The 16,219-nt window shown below is 40.2% G+C and overlaps 1 protein-coding gene across 1 annotated transcript; it reads left to right on the forward strand.

Annotated features, from left to right (window-relative positions):
- Positions 1-4,035: 4,035 nt before the first annotated feature.
- LOC311508172 (vascular cell adhesion protein 1-like) lies at positions 4,036-9,823 on the forward strand. Its single transcript, XM_084572856.1, has 5 exons — positions 4,036-4,193; positions 6,500-6,769; positions 6,935-7,267; positions 8,069-8,326; positions 8,455-9,823. The coding sequence occupies exons 1-5, from the start codon at positions 4,124-4,126 to the stop codon at positions 8,586-8,588; spliced, it is 1,065 nt and encodes a 354-aa protein (XP_084428982.1). The 5' UTR covers positions 4,036-4,123; the 3' UTR covers positions 8,589-9,823.
- Positions 9,824-16,219: the final 6,396 nt, after the last annotated feature.

Genomic DNA, 16,219 nt, shown 5'->3' on the forward strand with positions numbered 1-16,219 from the left:
GAGGATTGAGAAACCACTTGTTTGGTTTTGTTGTCTCGGGAGTTGCGTCCAGACCAAACAATCTTAACAGCGTCTTTCTGCTGTAAATGAAAGTGAAAACCCTGGTGAAAACTGAGACGGTTTTTTGGAGGGGAAAAATGAGCAGCGGAGCCGGCGTCGACAGCGTCTGGTATCACATCTATGTGTCGGACGATGAAGATGTCTGCAGTCCGTACGTGGACACTCCGAGTTTATTCAAAATGAGACAGCGGGTCAGAAGTGAACCTTGTACTAGTTTCGAAGCCAAATTAGAGTCCATCTATTCAGAAGTGTTTCCAATCAATGTAATTAGATTCTGGTGTCATTCAGTGCCCTGTTTAGTTAAAAAACAAATCAGGGGTTTGTCACAGTCTGATCTTCACAACACATGTGAAAAAGAGTTGTTGTTGATGATCCGTCTGGAAAAGGTCACAAAACCATCTCTAAAGAGTTTGAAATCAAGAAATCAACAGTCAGATTGTGAACAAATGGAGGAGATTTAATACGACTGTTACCCTCCACAGGAGAGGTTGACTGACACAGATCACAACAAAAACAAGATGCATAATAGTCTGAGAGGACACAAAGGAACCCAGAATAACTTTTACAACAACTAAAGGCCTCTCTCACATTGGCTAATGTTAATGTTCATGAATCCACCATCATGATGACACAGGAGAATGAGAAGGGGGAGATGAGGGTGAGAGGGGAGGTAGTATAGTCCTAATGATTATCTGTGCTGTAAAACTGAGCGATACGTGCTAGTGGTGACCCATCAAGTTGGTATTTGCACATATATGTTGGTAGCATTGCAGCAAAATAAATTCCACACACACCAGTTTGACTAGTTCACCATGTTTATGAGTTGATGTCTAGTTTCCTTGTAGGCTGTTAGTTTATTGGCCTGTGTTGGTGTTAAGACCTGGTCACATAAAAAGTGATTTGACACTTGAACCATAACTCCAGACCTCCAAGTTAGCTATCAGCATGGTGAATTTGATAGTATTGGTTCGTGGTTTGTTTGTTTGTTTGTTTGTTTGTTTGGTAGATAGATAGATAGATAGATAGGTTTTATTTGTCACATGCACAGTTATACATAGTACAGTGCATAGTGAAATGTATTCTTGTACCTGCAGCCAGTAGTAAAAAAAAAAAAACACATAAGGTAAACAATATAAGTGTAAATGTACACCGAGAAAAATAGAATAAAAGAAAAATAGAATAAAAATATAGACTGTAATATAGAATAAAATATAGACGGTGAGACTCAAGTGTAAACTTAGAGGGGGGGGAGGTAGTTTGTATATATACACACATTTACAGGACATTCGTTCGTGGTTCAGTCCGCATCAACGGAGCGAACCACAGTAGATTTGATTGTTTGGGTCGTGATTCATTAAAGGACTAGGCTAATTATTGAAATATTAGTTGTTGATAGTCACTGAATGGTGAGAAAAATGGGGTTGTGCAGTGGCAGCGTGGAGGGGAGTGACTCCAGGACGCTGGAATTCACTGTTAAGCCTTCTTGAGGTGTCGTGGGTCTAATTTAACGAAACATCTGTGAAGGGAGGTGCCCACTTGAAAACCCCAGTGACATGCTGCATACTGCAGTTGACTAGGCCAGGTATCTGATGTCTTCGTGTTGGTTGGTAGCGATATTTCTTTGTTTGGTTAGCTGCTGAGCGGGCCATACAAGCCAGCAGCGTTTGGTTAGCTTATATTTCACAAGGTTTGAATTGTCCACTGTCTGCTGCTCTGTGGGCTTACAAGCCAGCAGCATTTGCTTAGTTCATTTAGACTGTAGGTTAATCGTCATATCACATGACTGTCAGTTAGGGTTTCTCAGTTGGACAGGGCCTCTAAATGTGTTTTACCTGGGATCTTGGCACAAGGGATTGTAACATCTAATCATGTGTATTAATGAAAGTAGAATCCAAAGCTTTCCTAGAAAAATGTTTTTCCTCATGTGTACAGTTTCCATCTGCATTTCATGCCTTCATGTAATTTTAACCTTCAACAGGTACAGGACTGTGTCATGTAAATGGGTTGTCACTGTCATCTCTTAGAAACAAACTTAACCATGTATTTGTCCAGTTCATTCGTGTTTGTCGTAGACTATAGTTTAGCACAACTGACTATGGTGTCGTGCTGTCTCTGTCCTGGTCCAGGCAGGTTGAGGAGGTCGTTTGTCCCTCAGGCCATATACAAAGCCTCTCTGTGAGGAACCAACTGATCGGTCATTGATCTTTATTATGTAGCTTTGTTCCTCAAAGTGTATAGTCACAATTCATACAGCTCTACAGTTGAAAGGCATAAAAACATTCAGATGCCAAACTAGAACTGGGACCTGAAGGACCACAACTCCTGGTGAAGTCACACTGATACAGTAACTCTTGGTTCCAGAGCCACAATGATTCACAGCTCTTCACAGTTCTCTTCTTGTCCATTTCCAGGGTAATTAATCAACACACCACGACCAATAAGAAGAGGAGGCTTGTTTTGTATTTTTCTTTTCCACTGGATTTTCAAGTGGTATTCTTGGTTGTAATCTAGCAATCAAGGTTGTAATCTAGCAATAAAGTGGTAAAATACAATAAATAAAATTACCTTTGGTCTGTATATGAATAAAAATGTAACAATAAAAATATAACAGTGAAAATATAAGAATAAAAATAAAAGTAAAAACCTAACTGAGCACAGAAGAAATAAAGAGCTGACCCGATTTTCGTTTGATGAAAAAAAAATAAATAAATAAATAAAATTAAAAAAATCAGTCTTGAGTGAATGTGTGTCAAAATAATAAACCACGGTAATTGTGGTAGAAAAACAAATGGCAGGACATTAGCTTGGCGGACAGACTAAATAAATAAATAGATAAAAGGGAAGTGAGGGGAGTGGGGAACCACCACTGGGGAAGTCTGTCTCACCAATGCACCAACTCCTGTCCTGGAAAAGAAAAGAAAATTACAATATCGCTCGTGGTGGGACACAGGCAGGTTGTACAGTGAGGAAGGAGGCCTATAACCCACACACACAACATAAAACAGAAAATTGACTCAAACCAAATGCAAATATACAAAGAAAAAAAAGTAACAAGATAATCAGGAAACATAACAAATTAACACCAAAACTCAGCTGTGGGCAGGGACCAGGGATAGTAGTAAACCCATCAAATAAAAGCAGCTGGATATTAAACTAAATAAACAAGGGAAAATATTTAACCTAATAACCCACAGAAATAAATCAAATCACCAAGATGAATAAAGCAAATAAACAAAAAGAAGAAATTAATCAAACCAACAGGAGATGTGGTGGGATGGAGAACCTGAAGCTGTGTGGACACAGCGGAATTACTGTGCAATTCAATCGGATCATGCAGAGCACCGGTGGCAGATGACAATACTTTCCAAGGTTTCATCCTCTTCACCCTGCATGCAGATGTGCACTATCTTCAGTGTTTTGCACATCTGAGAAACTACTTCTAAAAATTTTTAGAAGTCAGAACTTTGTGGCACATGCAGTGCAAATTAAACTCTTCCATACCGTTTTCTCGTTCATTTGAAAATAATCAACAATATATAAAATGTGTTGACTAAGGATTTCTTTTCACTGGATGTGTTTTTGTTTGTTTGTTTGTTTTTGTTTTTATAATAGTTCCTGATTCAGCTTCTTATATTTATTGTGTCAAACGGTATCACCTGACTGCATCGCCTGCAGTGTGAGGAAAACCTTTATAAAGTCAGTGAGTAATGACTTTGAGATTAACCACGGTACAGTAAGTTATATAAACTCTGTCTCTGACATCCTCATCAATTAATATTTTTTTCATTAAACTGTTGATCTAATATAATGCTGAGAGTAAACCTGTATAATAAATTTAAACTTTTTCTGATTATTCCGTTACCCAAAAATGCCACACGTTTCTGAATTAGTTTCACTTTCACTTTCAGTGTTGTTTTCTCAAACCGTCACTCGCTACTGGATATCTGCAGCACCGCCGCCATATCACGCTATAAACTCCGACAGGGAGTGAACCTTTTTCTGTTTCCGTTATCTCCCAGAGAGACGGGGACAGCTTGTTTGCCCACAAATCTAACCGGACATCATGTTGTTCTCTTCCATAGTTTTGGTTTGTCTGATGAGCTCTCTGCGTGACTTCCATGTGTCCAGCTGTGGTAAGTTTTTAGTATTTGTTGTTAGCCTTTTTAGAGAGCGATATCGTTTTTCTCTCTCACTCTCTTAGTGTCCTGATCAAGTGTCTAAACTTAATATGTTTTTCTCACATGATAACTGATAAACTTTGACTCTGCCGCGAGTCATTTAGCCGAAATGCTAATAAAAACTGGAGCTAGCAACAACACCGGAAGGAAACAACTTCTGTCAACGAACAAGCTGTCAGCAACAACTTCATCTTCGCGAGAGGAAAGGGAGTGGACTTGTTAAACCCTCTGAAACCATCAGCAAAGGATCTGCTGCTGTAGGGCTGAGCTATAGACAGACAGGTGAACTATAGACAGACACACAAATGCGTGTTCCATGATCCACAAGTGAAACATGACATTCACAAATGCGTACAACGATTTGTGTGTGAATTCTGGGGGTCACAAATGCGTACCGAGCTATCTGAACGTGTGTGAATGTTTTTCAAATTCACAAATCAGATCGTTCAACTTCACAAAGCTCATCATTTTTGTTTTCAAAAGACTTCCTGCGCTTACAGCCCGTATACGGATCGGCAGATATGGACAGATAAGGCTTTCACGCTGCTCAGATCCGTAGATCCACAAATGCATGGTGCCTTTAAGTGTCACCAGGAAAATGGGAAAGTTTCTAACTCGTTCTACCATTACACGTCTTACTAATGAGCTATACAAAGCAAAGGACCAGAGTCAGTCGTCTTTAGGAATTTTTCTAGACCTATCAAAAAAATTTGACGGCATGAATTATTCATTCATTCATCTTCTATACCCGTTTAGTCCTGTTAAGGGTCACGGGGGTCTGCTGGAGCCTATCCCAGCTGTCATCGGGCGAGAGGCAGGGGTCGTGGACAGGTCACCAGTCCATCGCAGGGCCAACACAGAGAGACAGACAACCATTCACACTCACATCCACACCTACGGCCAATTTAGAATCACCAATAAACCTAATGAGCATGTCTTTGGATGGTGGGAGGAAGCCGGAGTACCCGGAGAGAACACACGCAGACACAGGGAGAACACGCAAACTCCATGGATTCGAACCGGTGACCTTCTTGCTGTGAGGCATCAGCGCTAACCACCTCTCCACTGTGCCGCCCCGTGAATTATCATAATCTATTACAAAAACTAAAATATTTGGGATTGGATAAACAGGCTTTATTGTGGTTCTCTAGTTATTTGGAACACTGTGTACAGTTTGTTGCATTCAAAGGAGTAAATTCCCCCCCTCTTGTGACAGAATGCGAGAATTATTACCTCCTCAGCTCCAAGAAGACAATCATTACCCCTGTTTAGCAAGCTTGGCATACTTAATATTTATCAAATCAACAAACTCCAAATTGCTTAATTTGTATTTGGTTCATTGAATAATTTTTTTAACAATATTAAAAATGTGTTTTAATAATATTGTGATAGCCAATAATCAATTCATAATTTCTCCCAAACAGCACTGTTGTTGTTGTTTTGTTGTCTGTTTTATGTCTTGATTGTTCTCCTTTAGTTCTTTTAGGGAGCGCTCCTGTTCAAGCGCCTTGAGGGTTTTTGGGGTTTCCCTGGCCTGCATTTATGCTTTTTCTTTCTTTAATTGTGTATTGTTCATGTACTTTCAGTATTGTTTTTGTTATTGTGTTTTTATTGTATTTTATGTGCCAAACAAAATGAAATGAAATGAAGTGTGTTTAATGTTGGCGATTACGTTAAAACAAGTCAGTATAGAATAGTGATAATAATCCAAACCATTTGTCTCTCTTGCTTCTTCAAATCTAAATTAATCCACTAGTTGTTAACATTAAACAACTCTAATGTACTCTGTACTTTAGTTAGGAAAATAAATTTGACTTTTCTTTTGTACGTTATCAAAGCTTTCACTGTGTAGATCAGGACGTCAATATCTTTATTATACTAACCCAGAACTACAGTTGATAAAGCTATATGACAAATCCACAAAGCCATATTTATTAATTAAATTAGTATTATAATCGTTATCTAACATAGTGTTGAGTTAAAACACGTTAGTTAGTTAAATGTGCACAAAATCACAAATTACTGAAAAAAACTGCTAATGTGTTGATGGATTATTTTAGGTTGCCAGGCAACACATCAATAGACCCAACAAGGAGTGATTGAGGGGAGCATCCTTCTTTTCTTGTTGCGTTCGGTTCCCCTAGTCCGGACGTAACATATATATATAAGATACAGTATATATAGTACTTTAATGTTTGGTTTCTTTCATGAAGGACATTGTGTGTGAAGATGTTTCACAGCAGTTATTGTTTATCTTACAGATTACAACTGTGCAGATAAACCTGTATTCACTCCATCCAGTCTGGTAGTGAAGCATGGAGACCCAACCTCTGCTACATGTGTTGCTTGTCATAATTCCTGCCAGGACATCGTATCTGGTTTGGAAAAATCTCAGGGAGTGGTAACAGAAAATGGAACTACGTTGGTGTGGACCGTTGACAGAGTGACTGAATGGGACTCAAACATCAATTGTTACTACACCACTCATGATGATATACAGTGTTGTACCAACCTGTATGTAACTGTCTACCGTAAGTAAACTTGACCAAAACACTTTTAACATTGATGGTTTTATCATTTATGATCAGAATTTATTCTCTTCTTTAGTTCAGATTCACAGTAGTTACAGGGATTTATAGTCTCTAGTTTGCTTTGTGTGTCTCTCTACATCTTTGTCTTCGTCCTTGTCTCCTCAGAGCCTCCAGAACATGTGTCCATCAGCTTTGTAGATCACACTGGGCCGATGATTGAGGGTCATCAGTACCAGCTGCAGTGTACCGTGAAGAACGTAGCTCCTGCTAAACACCTTGTTGTGACCTTCTACAGAGGAGAGACAGCACTGGATCAACTCCAGTCTATAAGTAGTGAACCCTATAAACCAGTGACTGAGACCTTCACTCTGAACATCACTGCTAGTAAAGAACATGTTGGAGCTAAGTACCGGTGTGAAGCTAAACTAGAACTGGGACCTGAAGGACCACAACCCCCCCCAGTTGTGAAGTCAGAAAACATCACTGCTACAGTCTACTGTGAGTCTGACAAGAAAAAACTACTTTAACACCTTTGTTAATCATTTCACTCCACTTGCTTTGATGGATGAAGTCCTTTCATTCATTCATTGAAGCTGTTCCTAATCTGGGACCTTATAGTGACAAACACACATACATATATTTCCTAACTGTCCACTTCCCCTCAGGTTTACAGAGCTTTATTATTTGGTCTGCTGGTCCAAGACTTTACATAGTTCTGACTAGCATCACTTTCTGTTGCAGAAGGCAGCTGTTTATAGAGCTATAGAGTTTATACTAACTGATCATCAACAAACTGAACTACAAACTAGGTGATGAACATAGTGCAGCATCTAGCAGTTAAAGTATTCGTGTTTAAGTTCCTGCAAAAATAATGACAACACTGTCAGCTTTATTTGTCTGTATTTAATGCAAATGGATGTATGCATAGATCAAACATCCCAGTAGCTACGGACAGTTTTTATCTGAGTGACTTTTATTCACTGGGACCCTGAACTCTCTTAAAGTCACTCTACATACAGTATACTAAACATCAAAGGCCCCGTGTTTAAAGTATTAATCTGTAAAATGACCTACAACTGTGAATAAATGATGAGGAACAAAGGGTATAATACTACCCTCAGTTGGGGTGGAGGTGGTCATTTGGGTAGTAGAAACTGAGTAAGACACAGTGAAGAGTGAGGAACAAAACTGTGATGACAGTGATGAGGTACTTTCCACTATAATGTTCCAACGTGTGTGTCAGTAGATAATGTGTTGAAATAACTTGTTCTATTTCTTCCTCTCTCAATCAACACACAGATGGACCTAAGCTACTTGTGTCAGCAAATGAAAACATCAAAATCACAGTAGGACACACTCTACATCTGAACTGCTCAACTGTAGGAAACCCCAGACCCTCATACTCCTGGAAGCTCCCAGCAGAAAGAGATAACTCCTCCTACAATGGCAACGTTCTCACCATCCAGTCTGTGAGATCTGATCAAGGAGGGAATTATGTTTGTACCGTCAGCAACAAAGTGGAGACTGTCACTGTAAATTTTAACGTGATCGTCCAAGGTGAGTGTTTTCAGTTATCAAAGGCTAGACGATGTTGTTTGTTGTGACTGTTTCATTTTGTATTTTTCTGACATATAATGTTTTCTGTTCCTTTTTTCTTTACTTGTACCTCTCACCCACCTCTGCAGCCAACATCATCCCATACATTATACTGGGGATAATAGCAGCTCTTGTCCTGATTGCAGTGATCATTCTATACAAACGTGGCCACATCCAAAACTGTCTCCATAAGCAACACGCTCCTGTGCCTGTTGAAGGTTAACACTACACGAAGGCATAACATGCAGATGGACCCTCTGAAGCTGGTGCTTTGACTTTACTTGTGGAGTTAAAGTCATCGAGGAGCTTTTGGGGATTAGTTGTAAAGACTCTGGTGATCAGCAACAACGTCCCCATTTGAGTTTTGCTGGTGCTGCATCTCTCTCTCCTTCATTTCTTAACACGTCTACACTGACACAAAATGGCAAAAATAATATGATTTAAAAAAAGGAGAACTTGAATAACCTATGTGCTGAACCGAATAAGCAACTTCCTCTTAAGCTAAACCCATGTGAGAAGTTTTAGTTTACTGTGAGAAATCGTGAGACATTTTGTTGACTCACACCGGTAAAGTGAAGCTCGAAGCCTTGGATTGTAGTGTTTAGAGAGTGTTTTCTACAGGTTAGATAATTTGATTAATTAAAATAATCTAAAGTTGAAAACGGGCCACTGTACCATTCTCTAGGGCAGGGATGGGCAACTTTTGGCCCGGGGGCCGCACATCCTTGAGATGGATGGTGATTTGTAATATTTGTTTTATTTTCACGAGCCCTTTGCACTAAAAAAAAAAAAAAAGAAATGGTTATTTTTTGTTTGCTTCAATAAACATACAAAAATATTTAAAAGTTGCCCATCCCTGCTCTAGGATATGGTACAGTGGCCTCAACATTCTCAAAATTTCAACAATTCTATAGTTAAAACGTGTTTATATTGTGCTTTTGTGGCACCTGGGTTCTGCAGACCCCCTGATGAAGGTAAAACCCTGTGGCTGTTATCTACTTTACCACGTTTGTTATCCATCCTGAAGCAGAATCAACTGTTAGTTTTGGTCTTTGCCTGCAAACTGAATAACAAAACATATCCCAAGTTTCATCCTTGAACTGTTGTACAACCTTGAGTTCGGTACACGGAGGGAATGGTTTTCAAAATGAAAAAATACAAACACACACACACACGAAAATAATGCTGTTTTAAACACTGAATGTGGAGTGTGAACAGACACAGATTTTAGTTCTGTAAATATATAAGAGCTCGTTTGATAATAAAATGTGTCTAAACGCCGGCTATTGATACCAACTGATATGTGTGAGACTTGGGAGTCACTGTATCTGTCAATCACAAGTATATCTGCACTTAATTTACATTGTTGTGTTATTTATATGTGTGCCTCTTAAGCTGCTAGTCTGTGCAAAATTTCGTTTTGTTCTCATAATGACAATAAAGACTCCACCAACGTTTGTTCATTTTGTTCAAGTTCATTTGACCTCATGGGGCCTAAAGTTCCAGTGTAGCTGTGGTGTAGGTGATCATGCTGTTTTATTGCTCTTTGCTGTTTTGGTTCACTTGTCATTCTGCTAAGAACTTTATTGCTTCATTTAGTGGTCTCACATTGAACCTCAGTGCGTCTGAACCCACTGAAGTCCTCACCCCAACCCGTAGATTATACAGTATGTGTGTACAGCAAGTGTGAAAGTACTTAAAAAATAAAAATAAAAATAAAAACCGAATGTGCCAAGAGAACATTAATTTGTAATTATACTTCCATATACGTTTATAACATTCGTTGCCGACAGTTTCATCCCCTCACAACTCAAGAAATTATTTCTTGAACTCTGAAACTAAAATTAAAACTGCCATTACAGAGGTACGGAGTCCAGTGCAAACAGGAATAAATGTCAGCAACAACACTGCATTATCGTGTTCTTGATCTTTTTGGTCATTTGAATGAACAGCGACTTCGTGTTCTGGCTGTGTAAGTGTGAGTTTATGACCTTTACTCTCTTATATAGACATATTATGTCTATGGATAAGAGAGCATACGCTCTTATCCATTGACTGTATATACTAGCTCAAACCCTCACAAACCCTTCCGCGCTTGTTGATGACGTGTCAGCTTTAGCTCGTTCACGGCGCGCGTTGTTGCCGTCAGAGAAGTTAAACGGCTCGTCCCCGCTTCTCCCGTTGCTAAGAGGATTGAGAAACCACCTGTTTGAACTTATCGTCTTGGGAGTTGCGTCCAGACCAAACAATCTTAACAGCGTCTTTCTGCTGTAAATGAAAGTGAAAACCCTGGTGAAAACTGAGACGTTTTTTTGGGGAAAATGAGCAGCGGAGCCGGCGTCGACAGCGTCTGGTATCTTCATCGTCCGACACATATGTGTCGGACGATGAAGATGTCTGCAGTCCGTACGTGGACACTCCGAGTTTATTCAAAATGAGACACCAGGTCAGAAGTGAACCTTGTACTAGTTTCGAGGCCAAATTAGAGTCCATCTGTTCAGAAGTGTTTCCAGTCAATGTAATTAGATTGGTGTCATTCAGTGCCCTGTTTAGTTAAAAAACAAATCAGGGGGTTGTCACAGTCTGATCTTCACAACACATGTGAAAAAGAGTTGTTGATGATCCGTCTGGAAAAGGTCACAAAACCATCTCTAAAGAGTTTGAAATCAAGAAATCAACAGTCAGATTGTGAACAAATGGAGGAGATTTAATACGACTGTTACCCTCCACAGGAGAGGTTGACTGACACAGATCACAACAAAAACAAGATGCATAATAGTCTGAGAGGTCACAAAGGAACCCAGAGTAACTTTTACAACAACTAAAGGCCTCTCTCACATTGGCTAATGTTAATGTTCATGAATCCACCATCATGATGACACAGGAGAATGAGAAGAGGGAGATGAGGGTGAGAGGGGAGGTAGTATAGTCCTAATGATTATCTGTGCTGTAAAACTGAGCGATACGTGCTAGTGGTGACCCATCAAGTTGGTATTTGCACATATATGTTGGTAGCATTGCAGCAAAATAAATTCCACACACACCAGTTTGACTAGTTCACCATGTTTATGAGTTGATGTCTAGTTTCCTTGTAGGCTGTTAGTTTATTGGCCTGTGTTGGTGTTAAGTCCTGGTCACATAAAAAGTGATTTGACACTTGAACCATAACTCCATAACCTCCAAGTGAGCTATCAGCATGGTGAATTTGATAGTATTGGTTCGTGGTTTGTTTGTTTGTTTGTTTGGTAGATAGATAGATAGATAGATAGATAGATAGATAGATAGATAGATAGATAGATAGATAGATAGATAGATAGGTTTTATTTGTCACATGCACAGTTATACATAGTACAGTGCATAGTGAAATGTATTCTTGTACTTGCAGCCAGTAGTAAAAAAACAAAAAACACATAAGGTAAACAATATAAGTGTAAATGTACACCGAGACAAATAGAATAAAAGAAAAATAGAATAAAAATATAGACTGTAATATAGAATAAAATATAGACGGTGAGACTCAAGTGTAAACTTAGAGGGGGGGGGTAGTTTGTATATATACACACATTTACAGGACATTCGTTCGTGGTTCAGTCCGCATCAACAGGCTGAACCACGGTAGATTTGTTTGTTTGGGTCGTGATTCATTAAAGGACTAGGCTAATTATTGAAATATTAGTAGTTGATAGTCACTGAATGGTGAGAAAAATGGGGTTTTGCAGTGGCAGCGTGGAGGGGGGTGACTCCAGGACGCTGGAAGTCACTGTTAAGCCTTCTCGAGGTGTCGTGGGCCTAACTTAACGAAACATCTGTGAAGGGAGGTGCCCACTTGAAAACCCCAATGACATGCTGCATACTGCTGTTGACCAGGCCAGGTTCCTGATGTCTTCATGTCGCTTGGAAGCGATATTTCTTAGTTTGTTTAGCTGCTGAGCGGACCATACAAGCCAGCAGCATTTGGTTAGCTTATATTTCACAAGGTTTCAATTGTCCACTGTCTGCTGCTCTGTGGGTCTAAAAGCCAACAGCATTTACTTAGCTCATTCAGATTGTAGGTTAATCTAGACAGTAGCATTTGGTTAGCTTATATTTCACAAGGTTTGAATTATCCTCTGCTGCTCTGTGGGCTTACAAGCCAGCAGCATTTACTTAGTTCATTTAGATTGTAGGTTAATCATCATATCACATGACTGTAGGTTTGCTAGGGTTTCTCAGCTGGACAGGGCCTCTAAATGTGTTTTGCCTGGGATCTTGGCACAAGGGATTGTTACATCTAATCGTGTGTATTAATGAAAGTAGAATCCAAAGCTTTCCTGGAAACATGTTTTTCCTCATGTGTACAGTTTCCATCTGCATTTCATGCCTTCATGTAATTTTAACCTTCAACAGGTACAGAACTGTGTCATGTAAATGGAAAACGTTTTTCAGGTTGTCACTGTCATCTCTTAGAAACGAACTTAACCACTTATTTGTCCAATTCAGTCGTGTTTGTCGTACAGGATGCATCCCATAAGCAGTCCGAAGAAAACCAGGACGACAGCTGCTATTATTATCTTCAGTATAATGTTTAGGGTGATGTGGGCTGGAGAGGTGGGTGAGAGGTCTGGTTAAAGAAAAAAAGAAAACATTAAACACCAAAATAATACAAAATGAAACAGTCACAATGAACTTCCTTCCTGGTTTTGCATGAATTATTCAAGATTCAAGATTTCTTTATTGTCAGTTTCTCAATACGTTCACGACATACAGAAAAATCGAAAAAAACGTTTCTCACACGTAAGAATAAAAAACCTAAATAGACGAAATGTGAAGGAATTTCGCAGTGAAACAGTTACAAAGTAAACATTCTGGACATATATGAATATAGTGAATGAATAGAAATTAGTCTATGTACAACAGTGCAATGTGTGGTTGCAGCTTGAATTTACCCAGTAAGGTGCAAAGGTGCAGTAAGGTGCAGATAACTGTCAGGTTAGACTATTATTAATTGTCAACTGCTATAGCAATACTGGAAGCAACATTGTGGTTGCTCAGTTTTCAGTGTGTTGTGTTGATTGAGAGAGGAAGAAACAGAACAAGTTAATTCACACACTTCTGAAAGGATACCTCAGATCATCGCTGTCATTCTCTCACTGAAAGTCCATTTATTTTGGACCATTTGTAAGTCTTGTTGTAGTGTAATGATAATTACACCAACACCAGCACTACCAATAATAATAAAATAAAAAAAAACAGTGGGAAGATGCTTCCAAATATTCAACCCATGGTTAAAATTCATTGGGGGACCCTCATATACTGGATGAAGAGTGATTTTAAGAGGGTTCAGAGTCCCAGTGAATATGAGTCACTAAGATAAGCTCTATAAACAGCTGCCTTCTGCAACAGAAAGTGATTCTGGTCAGAACTATGAGAGAAAACCAAAACAGTAAAGTCTTGGACCTGGAAACCAAATAATAAATCTCTGCAAAGCTGAGGGGAAGTGGACAGTTAGGAAATATATGTATGTGTGTTTGTCACTATAAGGTCCCAGATTAGGAACAGCTTCAATGAATGAATGAAAGGACTTCATCCATCAAAGCAAGTGGAGTGAAATGATTAACAAAGGTGTTAAAGTAGTTTTTTCCTGTCAGACTCACAGTAGACTGTAGCAGTGATGTTTTCTGACTTCACCACTGGAGGGGGTTGTGGTCCTTCAGGTCCCAGTTCTAGTTTGGCTTCACACCAGTACTGAGCTCCATCATGTTCTTTATTAGCAGTGATGTTCAGAGTGAAGGTCTCAGTCACTGGTTTATAGCGTTCACTACTTATAGACTGGAGTTGATCCAGTGCTGTCTCTCCTCTGTAGAAGGTCACAACAAGGTCTTTGACAGGAGCTACGTTCTTCACGGTACACTGCAGCTGGTACTGATGACCCTCAACCATCGGCCCAGTGTGATCTACAAAGCTGATGGACACATGTTCTGGAGGCTCTGAGGAGACAAGGACGAAGACAAAGATGTAGAGAGACACACAAACCAAACTAGAGACTATAAATCCCTGTAACTACTGTGAATCTGAACTAAAGAAGAGAATAAATTCTGATCATAAATAATAAAACCATCAATGTTAAAAGTGTTTGGTTCAAGTTTACTTACGGTAGACAGTTACAGGCAGGTTGGTACAACAGTGATTATCACCTTAAGTGCTGTAATAGCACGAGATAGTAGAGTCTCATTTAGTCACTCTGTCAACGGTCCACACCAATGTAGTTCCATTTTCTGTTACCACTCCCTGAGATATTTCCAAACCAGACACAATGTCCTGGCAGGAATTATTACAAGGAACACATGTAGCAGAGGTTGGGTCTCCATGCTTCACTACCAGACTGGATGGAGTGAATACAGGTTTATCTGCACAGTTAGACTTAGACTTCGACAGACTTTATTTGTTATTTTGATTTTCATCAAAAATAAATTTCGGCACAATGGCTCATAGTACAGCAGGAATATTTAACAGAAACTGTATGTACAACAGAAACAGTGTATACAATTTACAGGAACGTATATACAGAATAGAATAAATATACATGTAAAAAAACTTAAAATGTAGATAAATATTATTGCACTTTTTTAATTGCAGGGTAATGGGAGTGGGTGGAGGGGGGTACTGTTTATAGTGCGTTGAGCAGTCTTATGGCATATGGAATGAAACTGTTTTTGAACCTGGCTGTTCTGCTCTGTAGGCTGCGAAATCTCCTTCCAGAGGCCAGCAGCGAGTACAGTCCATGTTGGGGGTGTGAGGGGGCTGAGATGATGTTTTCGGCCCTTGTCAGATAGCGTCGTTTGGCAATGTCCTGGATGGAAGGAAGTGAAGTCCCGATGATTTTCCCCGCTGTCCTCACCACCCTCTGTAGGGACTTCCAGTCAGAGGCACTACAAGCCCCTGACCAGACAGAGATGCAGCTGGTCACTATGCTCTCTGTAGTACCTCTGTAGAAGGTGGTGAGAATGGGAGGGGGCAGGTTGACTCTTCTCATCCGTCGCAGAAAGTGCATGCGCTGCTGAGCCCTCTTTACAAGGGATCCAGTGTGTTTGGACCAGCTCAGAGTGACGATCTCCACTCCTGAGTTATTGATGGTGAGAGGAGTGTGGCTGGACTGGTTCTTCCTGAAGTCCACGATGATCTCTTTAGTTTTTGAGACATTCAGGATCAGGTTTTTGTTCTCACACCAGTCCACCAGATGTTTCACCTCCTCTCTGTAAGCCTGGTCATTATTATTGCTGATGAGGCCCACTACTGTCGTGTCGTCTGCAAACTTCACGATGTGGTTAGTAGTGAACCTAGCAGAGCAGTCGTGGGTCATCAGTGTGAACAGCAGTGGACTAAGGATGCAGCCCTGGGGGGAACCGGTGCTCAGGGAGATGACACTGGAGACGTTTTTTCCCACCTGCACACACTGAGGTCTGTTGGTGAGGAAGTCCAGCAGCCAGTTACACAGGTGGGTGCTGAATCCGAGGGGGGCCAGTTTGTTGATCAGGTGCTGTGGGATGATGGTGTTGATCGCAGAGCTGAAGTCCAGAAACAGCATCCGCACGTGTGTTTCTCCCCTCCAGATGCTCCAGGCTCCGATGGAGTGCAGAGGAGATGGCGCCCTCTGTGGAGCGGTTGGGACGATAAGCAAACTGGTCGAATGTTGAGGGTAGTCTGGAGATGATGTGGTCCTTTACCAGCCTCTCAAAGCACTTCATCATGATGGGGGTGAGTGCGACTGGGCGGTAATCACTGAGGGAGGAGGTTGTAAAGTTGTAATCTGTAAAATAAACAATAACTGTGGAACATTTTCACACACAATGTCCTTCATGAATGAAACCAATTAAA

This window comes from Chelon labrosus (genome assembly GCF_963514085.1).
Source record: "Chelon labrosus genome assembly, chromosome: 2".
NCBI classification, from domain to species: Eukaryota; Metazoa; Chordata; class Actinopteri; order Mugiliformes; family Mugilidae; genus Chelon; species Chelon labrosus.